General features: G+C 34.1%; 2 protein-coding genes across 2 annotated transcripts; both read left to right on the top strand.

Moving 5' to 3' along the window:
- Nucleotides 1-4,940: 4,940 nt before the first annotated feature.
- On the top strand, nt 4,941-9,981 carry LOC7459778 (uncharacterized). Its single transcript, XM_024609667.2, has 7 exons — nt 4,941-5,159; nt 6,547-6,786; nt 6,963-7,018; nt 7,107-7,185; nt 7,258-7,396; nt 8,767-8,880; nt 9,364-9,981. The coding sequence occupies exons 2-7, from the start codon at nt 6,617-6,619 to the stop codon at nt 9,553-9,555; spliced, it is 750 nt and encodes a 249-aa protein (XP_024465435.1). The 5' UTR covers nt 4,941-5,159; nt 6,547-6,616; the 3' UTR covers nt 9,556-9,981.
- Nucleotides 9,982-11,054: 1,073 nt separating this feature from the next.
- LOC7475524 (WUSCHEL-related homeobox 6) lies at nt 11,055-13,413 on the top strand. Its single transcript, XM_002314766.3, has 4 exons — nt 11,055-11,537; nt 11,649-11,960; nt 12,259-12,338; nt 12,594-13,413. The coding sequence occupies exons 1-4, from the start codon at nt 11,402-11,404 to the stop codon at nt 13,014-13,016; spliced, it is 951 nt and encodes a 316-aa protein (XP_002314802.1). The 5' UTR covers nt 11,055-11,401; the 3' UTR covers nt 13,017-13,413.
- Nucleotides 13,414-15,242: the final 1,829 nt, after the last annotated feature.

Here is a 15,242-nt window from a genome sequence, read left to right on the forward strand (position 1 = left end):
GCCCATCTTACTGCAGCGCACATACGTCTTGGAATCACTTAATTGCCCATATTTTGTCCACAGCCCTTGTTTTGGTAAAGACTTTTGATCTTCTTGCTCAATGTCTGGATTCAAATTCTACCATAAATATATATAATTCATAACAACTTTACATGTTCCAGCTCCAGTATTCTTATAGATATTTTAAATACCGTTCTCCATGAAATTAATTAATGCATTGGGGCAATGAGATTATCTAAAAATTAGTGCGCGCGCGCCATTGTAAGTACAATTTGTTCGAGATTTTTTGTTATGACAAGGTTTTATAAGATTAATTTACTTAGTAATTAAAATCAAGTCTTTTTTATGATGTTGAATACTTTCCATGTTAACTTGATCATGCAGTAAGAAGAATTTAATAAATTTTCTAAAATACCAACCTCAAGATTTGAACTCGGAAAATTATTAGGACAAATGTTTGAGATAGCTATCTACATTTAAACATTGCGTAAAAAAAAACCCCCTAATCCCTCTTTGTCAACTGGGTTTGACTTCTAGGAATTACGCTTCAATGGAGGCCTTCCTTTACTTTTTTTTACCACATAAGTTTCTACGTACGTACATCGATCTTGCATACAATACATACATTGAAAATCCCAGCATTCCAAGACATTCAACACAACCATACGTACATGTATATCGCACAGTCGTTTTATACAACGTACTTTCTGATCAGAATTAAGCCGATGTTATCCTTTTTCTGTGTCCATACGGTTAATTGTCCTCAGGCAGAAACGATTCTTTCCCTTGATTGCTTTCCTTACGAGTGTAAATTAACGACATTAAAGTCTTAACTCTCAATCCTTTTGGACAACGTAAGTAATTAATGCTAAACCAAGCATGCACGATTAGGGCAGGTAATTCAAGGATCTTATCTCGTAATTAATTTCTATATATACAACCACAAAACTTTAGAGAGATTATTTTTCATAAAATATTTCCTACTATATATGCTCATCACACCAAGAGGAATCAAAAGAAATATAAGAGAAGGTGGTTTTTTTGTTTTTTTATTTTTTTTCCCTTCGTATTGTTTTCTTCTTTTTTTCTTTCTCCCTGGGAGTACTGGCATGCATATTACATACACACAATATACAGAAGGTAGTTTAAAGTGGGAACCGTATATATAAACTATACAAAAATCGGACCCGTCGAATAAAAATACATAGAGAAGCAGCGAGATGTTGATGTTTATGGCAGGAATGGAAATCGGGAAGGACAGCTAAAACCATCATGATCTAATCTTTTAGTTTAAAGCAGCAAGAGGTACAAGAGAAATGGCCTGTATATGGTACCGCATGTGCTTCTCATTTCTCAACCAGTGATATTTTGCTGATTTCATGATGGTTTTGAATTTTTTTTTAACACGGTCCAAACTCCAAAACGTGTTCTTTTAAATTTTAATTTTTTTTTTGTTAATTTTTTTATATATTTTTTATAATTTTAATGTGTTAATTTTAAAAATATAAAAAATATTATTTTAATATATTTTAAAAAAATACTTTAAATTACCTTTACTGTCGCTGTCTAAAACAGCACGTACTTATCAGGTCTTGATGACACTTTTAATTATTTCTTAGGATACCGGTGGATTGATTGATTGATTGCCGAGGACGGATACCTGTCTTAATTTGCAGCTATTTTCTTTTCTTATTTCCATTTAAGTAGCACTTATTATTAACATCATATTTTATATCCCCTTTGATTAGCGCTACGGGTGAACTCTGCTGAGAAATATTTATGCCTCTTTTCAAAATAAATAAATAAATTTATGCCCTGTTTGGTAATGTTTCTTCAAAATACGATTTGGACCCTAATGATGCTTTTTCAAAGTAATTTCAGATGATTTTAATATAAAAACTCCAATATTAATAAAAAAACAGATGAGTCTAAAATTAAATATGAAAAAAAATCACAAGATGCACTGAATTCATTTAAGTCTTATAATTGTGTCCGACAAGTTATTGTGACATGAGAAAAAACCAAACTCCCACTTATGATAGCCAAACAAAATGTACTCATCTTGTTTCCCCCGCCTCCTAAATCCTATATGCTTCCTAGCATATTTTGTAGCACGGTTTCCTAGATGAGTTGTCTCCCAAGTTTAATTCCAAGTCTCACAAACCTTTTTTGTGGTCTTTAGCTCACAAACTTGGTTAAGAAGTTTTGTAGATGAGTTGACTCTCGAGTTTAATTCAATGTTTGAGGTAATGTTTGGAAACGGTTTAACTTTTATTTTATTATTAAAAAATAATTTTTATATATATTTTTAGATTATTTTGATGTGTTGATCTTAAAAATAATTTTTTTTTTAAAAAAAAAAAATCATTTTAATGTATTTCTAAACGAAAAATACTTCGAACCGCAACCACAACCACAATCTCAAACATGCTCAACTTATCTACATTCCTTGTTTTTCTTATAAGTTTTGAGTTATTAAGTTGAATTTAATTCGAGTTTAAGAACTTGTTTATAAATTTGGAATGGTTAAAGAGCAGCTCAACTCATCTATATTTATTGTTTTTCTTAGCACATCAAAAGTTTTTTTAAAAAAAATTTAGAAGTACTATATATATAATGTTTTCCTTGCTATAACGTTAATACAAAACTAAACTTTGAGTATTATTTGTAAGAACATAAAAAGTTTTTAAGCAAATTATCAAGCATAATTAGTTTCTACACAAAATTGAAGATAAGAAATTACAAGAGGGTTTTCGTTGATGCCTTCTATATATTTCTCACCTTCGCCACAGTTTTATGACACCTGTCACATTTTTAAATATTAAAACTTTTAACCGGTGAATGCAAGCAGATAGGCATTATTTTAACAGCAACAAAATGTATGGGTTTATGGATTCAACAGCGCACAGCAATTTTAGTTGCCAGCAAACAATTATTGAATCAGGTCGAATTAATAGACAGACGGTACTCGGAAATAAAAGAGCTGACAGTTTGCGGTCCTAAAGGCAAATATATATTTATTTATAATATTCCGCATGCTTAATAAAAATAAAAATAAAAATAAAAATAAGTAGCATATACATACAAGAGTATTGTACAAGTACCTATACACTTGGAGGACAGATTATGAATTGGGAATTTAGTGTGTTTGATATTGTTGTATAGAGTGTTTTTTTAAAGTGTTTTTTATTTGAAATATATTAAAATATATATTTTTTATTTTTTAATATCAATACATTAAAATCATAAAAAAATTAAAAAATATTAACAGTAACTAGAGTAAGTTTTATTGACTCTTTTGACTTTTCAAAGGTTAGAATAACATTTTGTTTCTTTAATTCCATATTAGCTGTGGGAATATAAACTTTGATTTTATTTAACCTAATTTATGAAATTCTGAAATAGTATTTCTTGTATTCATTAAATTCCACGTGTACCATTAAAAGTGACCGGAATAAAAAAAAATACTGTAATAGTAAAGTGATTTTTATTTTTAAGAATAAAAAAATTTATACATAAATAGTCTATTTACTTTTACATCTCAAAAACATTTTTTTATTTTAAATTATTTTTAGATTATTTTAATACACAGAAGAGTAAGAATCGGATTGGTGGTTTTACGGGCTTCTTTGTCTGGTAATGTTGGATTTCCTTGTAAGAAGTAGATGGGCCTTGGTGTTGGATTCTGTTAACTGTTTTTTGCTTAGGGCTTAATGAAGGAAGGGAGCAATGCACCTACCTTACTTAAAAACAAACAAAAAGAAAATGGCTGTAAATTTGGACTCCGAAGAAACTCTTAAAAAGACTCAATAAAGTAAACTTTGTAATATATAAAAATCAGTTTTAGATAAAGACTAATAATTCTACTTAGCATAATCGAGCAAAAAAACTGAAAAACAGAGAAAACCAGAAAAAATAACCGAAAAAATCGAATCGTAAAAAAACCCGATTAAACCGATTAAAATTTTGAAAATACCGACCGGTTCGGTTTGGTTTCAGTTTTATAAGCCTAAAACCAAAAAAACCGAACCAAACCCAAACCGAAAAAAACAGAAAAAACCCGAACCAAACCGGTTTGGACCGGTTTTTGTCCTAAAAAACTGAAACGAACCGAAATCAGCCGGTTTAAACTGATTTTGGTTTGGACCGGTTTTTGTCCTAAAAAACTGAACCGAACCGAAATCAGCCGGTTTAAACTGGTTTTGGTTTTTCTTTTTTAAAATTCAGTTTGATTATTTTTTTGGATAAAAACCAAACCGAATAGAAAAAGATACCCTAAATTTTATGGAAAGTGATTTTATTGTTATGTAATAAAGGAGTTGTCACGTGCTGTAAAAGCAATGCTAATCTGGACATCATGTTAAATTAAAAAAGGAAAAATAATATTGAATCCAGTTTCCTTGCAAAAGAAAAAAAATCTACCCTATCAGTAGTTGCAATTAAATGCTTTAGATTGGATTTGACTTTAATGAATAATACATATTTCATCCATATTAGAATTTATTTTAGATTGTGTTTATTTTCGGGTAAAAAAGTGGTTTTGAAATTTTTTATTTATTTTTAATTTTTAAATCATTTTGAAATTTTAAAAAATAAATAAAAATATTATTTTAAAATATTTTCCAAACAAAAAATACTTTATAAAATAATAAGTAACACATTTAACCATAGTAGACTCAATCCAATTTTAATCAATGGTATTTAATGAAATTATTAGCTAATAGTTGGGAGTGTGGTGTGTTTGCAAGACAGAGAAGATCTAGGCCATTACAACTTATAATCGGTTGTCGAGAACGAAATTAAGGGTAACTTTTTTTCAATAAGAAAAAAGAAAAAAGAAAAGAAGAGAAAAGAAGGACGAGGCAACGATGATGGCAATGGCAGGGAAAAGTAAAACCAATATGGCACATTTATTGGCGAGGTGGAATATGCGGAAAGTAGAAATACAAAAGAGGAAGAAGATTCGTGGGATTCATGCGCATCTCTCCCTCTCATATTCTCTTCTCCTTCCTTTTTTCTTGTCCAAGTGCCCACTTTTCCACTCACCTTCCCAAATCAACTCCTCCTTCCTGCTGTCCTCTCCTCCTCCTCCTCCTCCTCCTCATAAACACTCAACCCCTCCCGCCTCCCTCCTTGACTCAGCACGCACATCTTCTGGGGTATTTTGTCTCTCCATACCACAATTATATATCTGTTTATTTATGTCCTTTTGTTTCTGCATGTGTTTATGTTTATGTTCTAATTAATCGAAACTCTAAAATGGTCGTGCTTGTTTGTGTCTGCTATGCTTAGTGTGATATTCTCAGGACCCCCTGTCACTTTACAACGTTGGGTTTTTCTTTCTTTTATGGAACTAGTTAAGAAACGGCTTTGCTTTACTCTTTTTTTTTTTCTTTTCCTTCAGGAAAAATAAGGTTTGTTTATTAAGTCCTGCATTAAACACTTCTTGATTAAGGAACCGATGACACACTAGAGGGGTTTTGCTAGAAGCAGCTTTAGAGTTTTCTTGAGTAAAATTTTGGAATTCTTGCGATTGAACAAGACATCATGAGTTTGGATTCGATCCATTCCAATAAGAATAGCATTGATAAGTTTGGATTTCATTAACATTTAGATGAATGTCACACCAATCTTGATTCTGATATAGTTTCTCACATACGCTTGCTAATTGGCTCCACAATCTTCTTTGCTGATTTGAGTGATTTTGTGGCCAAGAGTTCTCGCTTTTTACCCCATTATATTCACGTGTTTATGATAAGTTTTTCTTGATTAGATTTTTTGAGTAGTTTTGCAGCTTCCTCCTTCTAGCCAAATGATCAAATTCTTATGAAGGTGGAGGTTATGCTAATTATGGTAGGTCGGAAAAAAATATTGTCTGAGATGACACGTCCGTGCAAAACAACGGGCCTATAAATGAATGTGTATAGAATATTGATGTGGTGAGGGTGGAAGGTATAGTAATGTGGGAAAAAATGATTTAGGTTAAATAGGGTAGTGAGTTTTAATTTCTCAGAATCTTTTGGAAAATATGGCCTTGGATGGAGCAAAAGGATTGAAAAAAATAAAATCGACCCATTTAGTTTGAGATTATTTCTTTGCTCCAAGACTTGAGTTATGTAATATGTTGCTCGAAATGGTAGGCAGGCAGTTATGACTATTCCTAGCCAATAAACTCCTTAAACATGATGAAAGGGGGACTTGGACTCCAAGATTTTAGTACTATCTACAGATTCTATTAGAAGCAAGGTTGCAATTGTGAAGGTTGTCCAAATACTATTCAAATACTTTTTCTTTGTTTACTACATATAGCGCAATGGTTAATTGATGTGCCCTCTCTGTTGTAGCTGCTCATGTAGAATACACAAGTTCTGAGCTTATTTTCCTGTTTTGTTTGGTTATATGATCAGGTCAATATTCTCTTTCCTTGAACAGCCTTGATATCTCTGCTTCTAAGGACACTTGCAGACAAATAAAGGGTAGTTTAATTTCTGATGGACCCATGTACGTGTGCTCTCTGTAATGAATTCATGTTCTGTTTTGGTGCAGAAATTGAGAAGAATATTCAACTTTTCCTTTTGATGCCAGCAATCTTGCTGGCAATCATACTTATGACATTATGAGTCACCAGAGTACATTCAATCCCAGTAAAACCCTAGAGGGTGTGCATGGCATCCATGTTGTCCCTCATTCTCCATTTGCTTTGAAAGAGATCAATCAACAGGGGGACTTCCCCCAATCAACCTGTGAAAGTTCAGGCAATGGATTGAATCAGCTGCTGTTGATGCAGTAAGTGTAAAACCTTTCAGCCAATGTAAAACAAGTTTCACTGCTAAATTACCAGTTGCACCAATGCAAAATCTGTTTATCCCCACAGATAAGATATATTCAGGTCTACAAAGTTATGAAACTGTTAAATTGGTGAGATCCCGCCAACAATAACTTGTCTTTTATTTCTTCTCCAGGAGAGTATGGCAGCAAAGACCAGGATGTTTGAGGCCTATCCAGGGCTGTATTCATGGTATTACAATTATAAATACAAGCCTTTTAATCTTGGTAATTCATTTATTACATTTAATATGCGCTCTAATGTATAATACTTTCACTAGGTGATCAACATCTTGCAGAAACAGTTGCCAATGTGATTACTTCTCTTCCTTTTATTGCTCTCGGTATCCAGGCTCCAAGGTAGTAATATTTTTCTGGGAGATGCTTTATAAACATATCCTTTTCTGATTCTTTTCTCTATTGTATATACAGGAAGAACTTGAATACTAAGTTGTATGCTAACTCATTAATTGGAGTTGGAGTTGCCTCAAGTTTGTATCATTCTTCAAGAGGAAAGCTGAGGAAGTATTTGAGATGGTTTGACTATACAATGATAGCCACAGCGACAGTAGTATGTTGTCCAAATTAACTCTTGCATTTTAGCAGAACTATACTATCAAGGTTATAGGCATGCGTAGATTTGAATATATATGCTGAGCTGGAATGTTATTTGTGGAATTAGATGTGATACTTCTCAGCTCTGACACTCCCGTATCTGGGTTAGCACCTTTTTTTAAGTGATAAATTCAAAAACAACAATGACGATGGCAATGATTAAGCGGCTGAAGTGTTCATGTGCATTATGTTTGATTTGGTTTTATGCTATATTAGGCAACTGGGCCACGTGGTGTAATCCTTGGCATCCTCATATATTGAGTGTTCTTTTTATCTTTTCTTCTCCTCCTTTTGTGTTCTGAATTCAGTCATATACTTGTCTTATGACCTGTTTGAATACCCCAAGTTACAAATCTACAAAACATCGATTTTCATTTCATGGAAGCCATCAGTAACCTCACCTCACATCCGCACCTCTCGTCTCCACAGATTTCCCTCATATCGCTGTATACATCTTCCTATGTACGAGTGCACTTCAAATCCTATTCTTTTCTTTGTTGCCTTTTAGCATTCAAGTCTTCCATGTTTCAGATGCACTAGTTCTACATGCCTGTTTTTGACTTCTTAAATAATGTTGCACCCCTGTAAAATGTTATGTTTAGTTTCACACATGCACGCCAATCTTGCAACGTTCTTATAACTACTCTTGTCCACCCATCAGGGTGTAATTCTCGTAGAAATATTCTCTCTATTCTTCATCCTTAAGGGTGTCTAGATTGTAGATTATACTTCCTTTCTCTGTTATAGAATTTCCTCTGACAAGGTGGAGTAGTATCTTCATTAGCCGGAAGGGAGTTCATTGCTTCCCTTGTTTCCTTCCCGGTGGCCCCGTCGCTTGTTTGGCACTTTCTTCCTCTTGCAAAGGTCCAGATCAAATCCACGACTTGCATTTGTTACCATCTTGGGTTCCACGAAGTAGAGGTCTTGAAAAAGTAATTTCACTTGAACACAATAGACCAGATGTGGATAGCATGCCTAGTGCGTTGTCGAGTGCCCTCTAGACTTAGACCCAAAGCACAAAATCTCTTTTGAGGATACCTTGACCACTAACCAAAAAAAAGAAGGAAACAAAGAAGACCCTTAAAATTTACTCTAGCAACACAATTCAACTCCAGTTTCTGACCTGAAAATTGAAGCAAACTTGAAAGGAAATCTCTTTGAATGCACGATGACAAAGTAACTGCAAATAGAACTTTTTTTGAAGCTCTGCTCTGCTGTTTGGTTTAGTTATTCCTTTGCTAATAAGTAATGCTTTCTTCTCACACTTTTGCTTTAAGTATTTGAGCTACACGGGCATGAATTTGATAACTGAATTATCTTTTGCAGTGTTTGTCAAGGGCCCTACGAAATGAGAACCCAAAGTTTTTGATGGCTGCATCTGCAGCATTATTGCCTATCCAGCCTCTGATGGTCTCTGCTATTCATACAGGGATGATGGAGGTAAATTACCTCATTTCTTACCTCTTAAAAAGGTGATTAGAGTTCGGTTTGCCTTGGTCCACGAATCTTGTGACTAAAATGATGATGCCAATGACAGTTTCCATTGTTGAATAGCCAGGAACCGAGATAATTGCTGAAAATGTATTTACATATTAGACTGGCATTTATTTTTCCTTCATGCTTGGTCAGCTTGGTTATAACTACGATTTCAAGAAATTATTAATTACTGAACAGCATCTTGTAGTTTGAATACCAGCAACCTGCTGAGTGCATGGCACGTCTATATTGCTGAAGCCAAGGACGTGACCAATGAAAACTAGAAAATCAAAAGCCAGTGTGGATTCACACTGCTATATTCACCAAGATTAATATATTGTTTTCCTTCATTGGTGGCAATTTGAACTCCTTAATTGGGTATGTCAATTTTTTATGGTTATATTCGTGTTGCTAATAATTGGATTTCCCTTGAATTATTCTTTCCAGGTAGCATTTGCAAAAAGGGCATTAAAAGATCCCGATCTAAGGATGGCACATAATTTGCATAAGATGTCATCGTTGTTGGGGGGTGTTCTTTTCATTGCTGATGATTGCTTTCCCAGTACTCCTTTCCTTCATGCTGGGTGGCATCTTGCTGCAGCTATTGGTGTTGGCACCTGCAACAAGCTTCTTAAGTAGTGTATATATCTCAGATCACTTTCTTATGATTCATTTATCCTTTGGGCTGCAGCTTCTCCTCAAACACCAGGATGGGTATAAATTTCGTGCCTTCCTTCAACCAGGTAAGGAGAGGAAGGGATAGATTTGCTCTTTTCAGTTAGATTCTTGCAGCTGAACGGTCCAACCATTGTTGGGTTTTTGTAATTTCTTCCTGTCTAGTTTCATTTAGCCATTCCCAACATCTAAAAAGAAATGCAGTTGCTGTATTTATTCAGCACAAGAGCTATTTATCTGATACTCTAATTAGAGATGTGTGGCATTTTCATTTTCTGTTTATATATCACAATCAGCAGTATGAAAGAGAGAATTGCTTCATCTGCTTTTGATCAAATGTAGAACCCAGCTATCAATTGCTATTATCAATCAGTTATATTTTTCACTCAACTAGCAAGGAATGGTATATAGATGATCGCACAATGACCAATAGTTGATCGCATGCCTGATCTCACCTTAGCTTGATCTGTACTTTTGATTTGATCATGAATGTCAACGTGCATGCTCAACAGATCCTAGCAATTAATTAATATGATTATGGTTCTAAAAAATGTCTCCAAGGGGGACAAAACACACATTTGCCTGAAAGAATTTGCATCGTCCGGTCTATTAAGATGACCCAGCTGAAGCTAAACAGATCCTTCCTGGGAACAAGTGATAGAGAGCAACTGTTGGGGACATGCATGAATATATCAGAGCATAATCTGCTTCGTTTTTCGATTTCTGTTCGATAAAGAAGAGTTTGTTCCTTTCATTTCTCAACAAATAGACCTGTCATAGTTCACGAGAGAGCTGCATGCAGTGTGCTGCTGCTTCAGGTTACACAGAATGTGTGGAGTAGCCCTGTATATAACAAGTGTTGCCTGCATTCTAGATTTGTGCAGTTAGCAATGAGTGGATAAGAACTGAAATCATGAAAGGATTGCACAAGACACGATGAAGTTTTAGTAGAGTAATAATAACGATTGTAGTGTGTGGTGCTTGGAGGTTAGCTAGGCACTGTGGTTGATTCAAATGCAAAAAGGAGGAGACACTATACACCTGATTCTTAATTTGTACAAGACTCTGATAGTAATATAGTTGGCGAAATACAAGTCAGGAGATAAAAAAAAACAACAGGTTGAAAATGAAGATGGGCTTAACTAAAAGTTAGGATTTTTTTGATGAATTTTTTTTGCCTTAAATCCAGCCTTATATATAATTAAGTGCGTGTTTCCTCTATTTAGACATTGGGGTTTAGACTTCATATTATATTTTAAAAAGTAAAATTTGCCTCACTCAATCTCCTAATTACGGCGTGGATAATCTCTATCTCTATATTCCAACTGAGCACTGAAAACTAATAACTAATTAGAAAAACATATTTTTAAATATCTTTTAACAAGCGTTCAATTGTTCATGGGACAGTCATTAATTACCCATGCTGAAAGAATGTTGACTTGATAAATATTTTTGCTGGGCTCGTCTCGTCTCCCAATGTCTCGCAGATTCATGTAACCCTTTGTTTTGTGTCCTCTCTCTCTCTCTCTCTCTCTCTCTCTCAGCGTGTGTTTTTCGTGAGGGCATGGTCAACATACAGTCCTCTTGCAACCAGAAAAAAGAAAAGAAAAGAAAGGAGTGCACTGCTCTTTTCCTCTGGGGTTAAATCAAAATGCCTTGATTTTAAGTTTCTCCATTTCTTCATCTCCATTTACTGTCGCTAGTGTAGTCTATGAAGAGATAGATCATTCCTAAAATACACAGAGCATCCAGGCCAAACGGAGAGAGAGAGAATCAGGGTAATTAATTACAGGTAGCTAGCTTCTTCACCATGTGGATGATAAATGGTGGTGACAGCAATGAGCCTAGCATGAACGATTTCTTCAACCCAAAGCCCAACACTACTACACTTTGCACATATACTACTGCAACTCCTCTCACCTATGTAGGACTAAAACATCATCTCGGTATGCCTGCAACATATCTCTCTTAACAGTCTTTTAAGCAGCAACTTAGTTTTATTATACATGTGCGTTTACACACGTATATATATATAAAATTAATATTGGTGCATGCAGCCAAAACAAGTGAGCAAAGCAGGGGGAGAAAACTCAAAGAGCAAGCAGAAGCAACGAGAAGTTCGAGATGGAACCCAACAGCAGAGCAGCTACTAGCACTAGAAGAAAAGTACAGTTGCGGAGTTCGAACTCCAACAACTAACCAAATCCAACAAATAACTTCAGAGCTTCGAAGGTTTGGGAAGATTGAAGGGAAGAATGTGTTTTACTGGTTTCAAAACCACAAGGCAAGAGAAAGACAAAAACACCGTCAAGTACAACAAAAACACAATAATACTGATCATGAAAGCTCGAATAAGATGAAAGAATCAGGTATTAATTTTGCTTGCTTTCACAATATTTGTACCTTTTTTTTCCTGGCTAGTTAGGGTACACATACTATATATATGGTTGTGTGTAACTACCAGAAATGTCTAACATTCTTGTAATCTTGTTGGTCTTCTCATAAAAAAAAAAACAAACAAGCACAGATAGAGAGAACAGGTTTCTTTGCCCATTCTTCTCTTGGTTGACTGATTGCTGCCTTTATTGGTTTTGCAGTGATTCAATTTCTTCTCTTGCTTGACTCTTTGAGATGTCATTTTCTTTGTTCTGTTTCACTTGTTAATAGGTCCGAGGAGGACAGTTCTTGGAGTTGATCAAACAAACAACTTGGCACCTCATTCAAAATGCAGTACTGATCATGTAGAGGTTTGTACATCATCTTTGACCTATATATGCCATTTGTTTCCAATGGTTAGAGTAAAGATACACCCAAAGATCAGCGAAATAACAATTATTTGATCACGAGTTCAGAGACAAGTTAATTAAAGAGCTTTTGCATGTCTGAACGGAAGATGCTCAAAAGCTGCATTCCTCGTTATCATGCAAGAACTCAGAAATTCTTGGACTACATTATAAGAGTGCACTTGGATTCTTATTTATTACTTTTGTATTTTTTTTAAGGGACCTGTTTCAGTGAATGGAGCAGCAATAGCAGAAAGTGGAACACATGGGTGGTCAGAATTTGAGGAGAGGGAATTACAGCAGATGAAAAGTATCAGTCTTGATATGCATGCCATGTGGCAAACTATGGACTTGTCTTCCTCTACTCCCGTCCACCGCTTGACTAGCACCATGACCACAACAGCGTCAAAATTCTCAAGCCTTGAAGAGCACAGTTCGCTGTTGAGACCCACCAAGACAGCAACTCATGCAAATCATGATGGTGAAATTAGGGAAGTTCAAACTCTTCAGCTGTTTCCACTTTGTAGTGATGATGGTAATGGTGCTAATGGTACCAATAATGACAGAAATGTACCCATCAGGACCATAAATACGACCTTCACCCCAAGCCAGTTTTTTGAGTTTCTTCCTCTGAAGAACTGAAAGGAAACAGCAGCTAACCCATGTGACTATAATGCAGCTCTTAATTGCTTTGCTGTATATGCAATGTGGTTGATATGTTCACGTTTGTTTTCTAGTAGGAGATTGGGTGCTGTTCTTTCTGTTCACATCATGCTCAGAGCAACTGTAGGATAAGGACATCTTTTAGTATTGTTTGAGATGTTGCCTTATGCATTTGGACCTTGTTGGTTAAGCCAAGGTAGACCTCCACTCTTTCCTACAGAGGCGTTTTCCTGACAAGATTTCTATTATGCAGACATTGTAGTAGATGGATGAGTGAACGAGTTTGTCGTTGAATTGAACCTTGAATCTAGACTCGCTGTAGATGTATGCATTTTTTTTTCTTTAATTACAAAGGAGAGGTAGTTTGAACACAAAATTTCTTAAGGAAAAAAGAAATCTACTGTCAATTGAGCTACGTATGCATGTTGGTTCATAGGATTTATAGTAGAATAAAGTAGAATATTTTATTCCTATCGAGGGGATAGATACAATGCTTTTCTTATACTATAAATGAATTAAAACCGACGGCACTTTTCTTTTTCTTTTTTTTTGGTATTTTTGCTGAACTCGATTCAATATATCAACTCTAAAAACTCTCAATTTAATTTTTTAATTATTTTAAATTTTAAATTAAATTATGTAAAAATTATTTTAATATGATATAATTGACTTAATGAATTTAAAAATAACTTAAATGTTTAGTAAAAAATATAATTTAACTTTTAAATTTTGTTTTAAATAATATATTTTTTATTGAGATGAGAGTACATTAGTTTGACTTTAGCTTGACATGGACTTCGTGACTGAACCCAAACTTCCAAACTGAATCTTGCATTCATTTTTCTGCAAATCACACTAGCAACAGGGAAATTTTCAGGTTGGTCAAACTGGTCAATACTTGTCCTCCTGTTCTTAAAAAAGCCACGCTGTCTTTTTATAATTTACAGCTTCAACTAACAACAGTCCATGAAACTCATGCACCCGAAGACCCCATTGATCATTTGCTGAGAGAGAGGGGGGGGGGGGGGGGGGGGGGGGGGGGGTGCCCACAAGTTGTTGCTGAAACTTTTGCAGGGTTTTTGTCACTGAATGTCTGGTGCAAGGTTGAAAAAGCAGACAGAAAAAATAACAGTGCGAAAAAATACCAGTGAGGAGAATGGTACACGAAAACACAGCACTTAAAAAAAAAAAAAAGATAATTAATTAATAATGGCACATACCATAAAAAAGAGGGCAATCTAAAAATTTTACCTGAAAAAAAAAAAAAAAACCCCACACGTATATATGATGCAGTACTGAAGAATCACCAAAACTTGGCATGGATGAGATTTTTTTTGACGTCAGACACAGTTTTTAGATTGCCTTTGTTTTATGATATACACTATCATTACTTAATTCTCTTTACTTTTTCAAATATTTGTTTCATTTTAAACATGATTTTAATCTTTATATTTATTAAATCTGAAAAGAACTGTGTTTAATCTATTTCCATTCATTATGAATAACTCTTTGAGATTTGTAGCTGCGATTTTATTTATAGAAAAAAATATACATATATATATCAGTATAATTGTTGGAAATATAAACAACTAGGTAATTCATCAAATCAATAACCATGACTATTTTGTTCATGAGAGGAGAAGGGATTTTAGATCATTGTAGGATGGAAGAAATCTATTCCAATTGATTCGATCTAGAGTTTGAAGGGGGAAACAAATACATTTACAACGAGACAAAATCTTTCAAGGAAAAATAATAAAGCAATAATATTGGTGTCTCCTATGAAACGAGGGTATCTAAAAATCTTAACCTGCCTCGGAAAAAAACATAACATCACATGGCAAGATATGGCGTGGGAGAGCATTGAAAGTCTTGGAGTTTTTGTTGCAAGCTACTTCTTGTTTTTTAGCCACCAAGGGCCTGTTTTATATTTTTGTGCTTCTGTTTTAAAGGTGTTGTTTGGTTGATATATGTTTTCTTTTAAATAAATAAAAAAAGTGTTTATTATATTATCTATTTTTTTTAATTAAAATGATAAGTTTCTTTTTTTTAATTATTATTATAGCTGCTGCTACTACTATTATTATTACACATACCAGATATGTTAATATTTTATGAAACTTGATTTAAAAAAATATCATATCATTGATTTTATTGAAATGATATGTCTATATATATTATTATTATATATTTTTTAATTTTTTG

Source organism: Populus trichocarpa, chromosome 10 (genome assembly GCF_000002775.5).
Source record: "Populus trichocarpa isolate Nisqually-1 chromosome 10, P.trichocarpa_v4.1, whole genome shotgun sequence".
Taxonomy (NCBI): Eukaryota; Viridiplantae; Streptophyta; class Magnoliopsida; order Malpighiales; family Salicaceae; genus Populus; species Populus trichocarpa.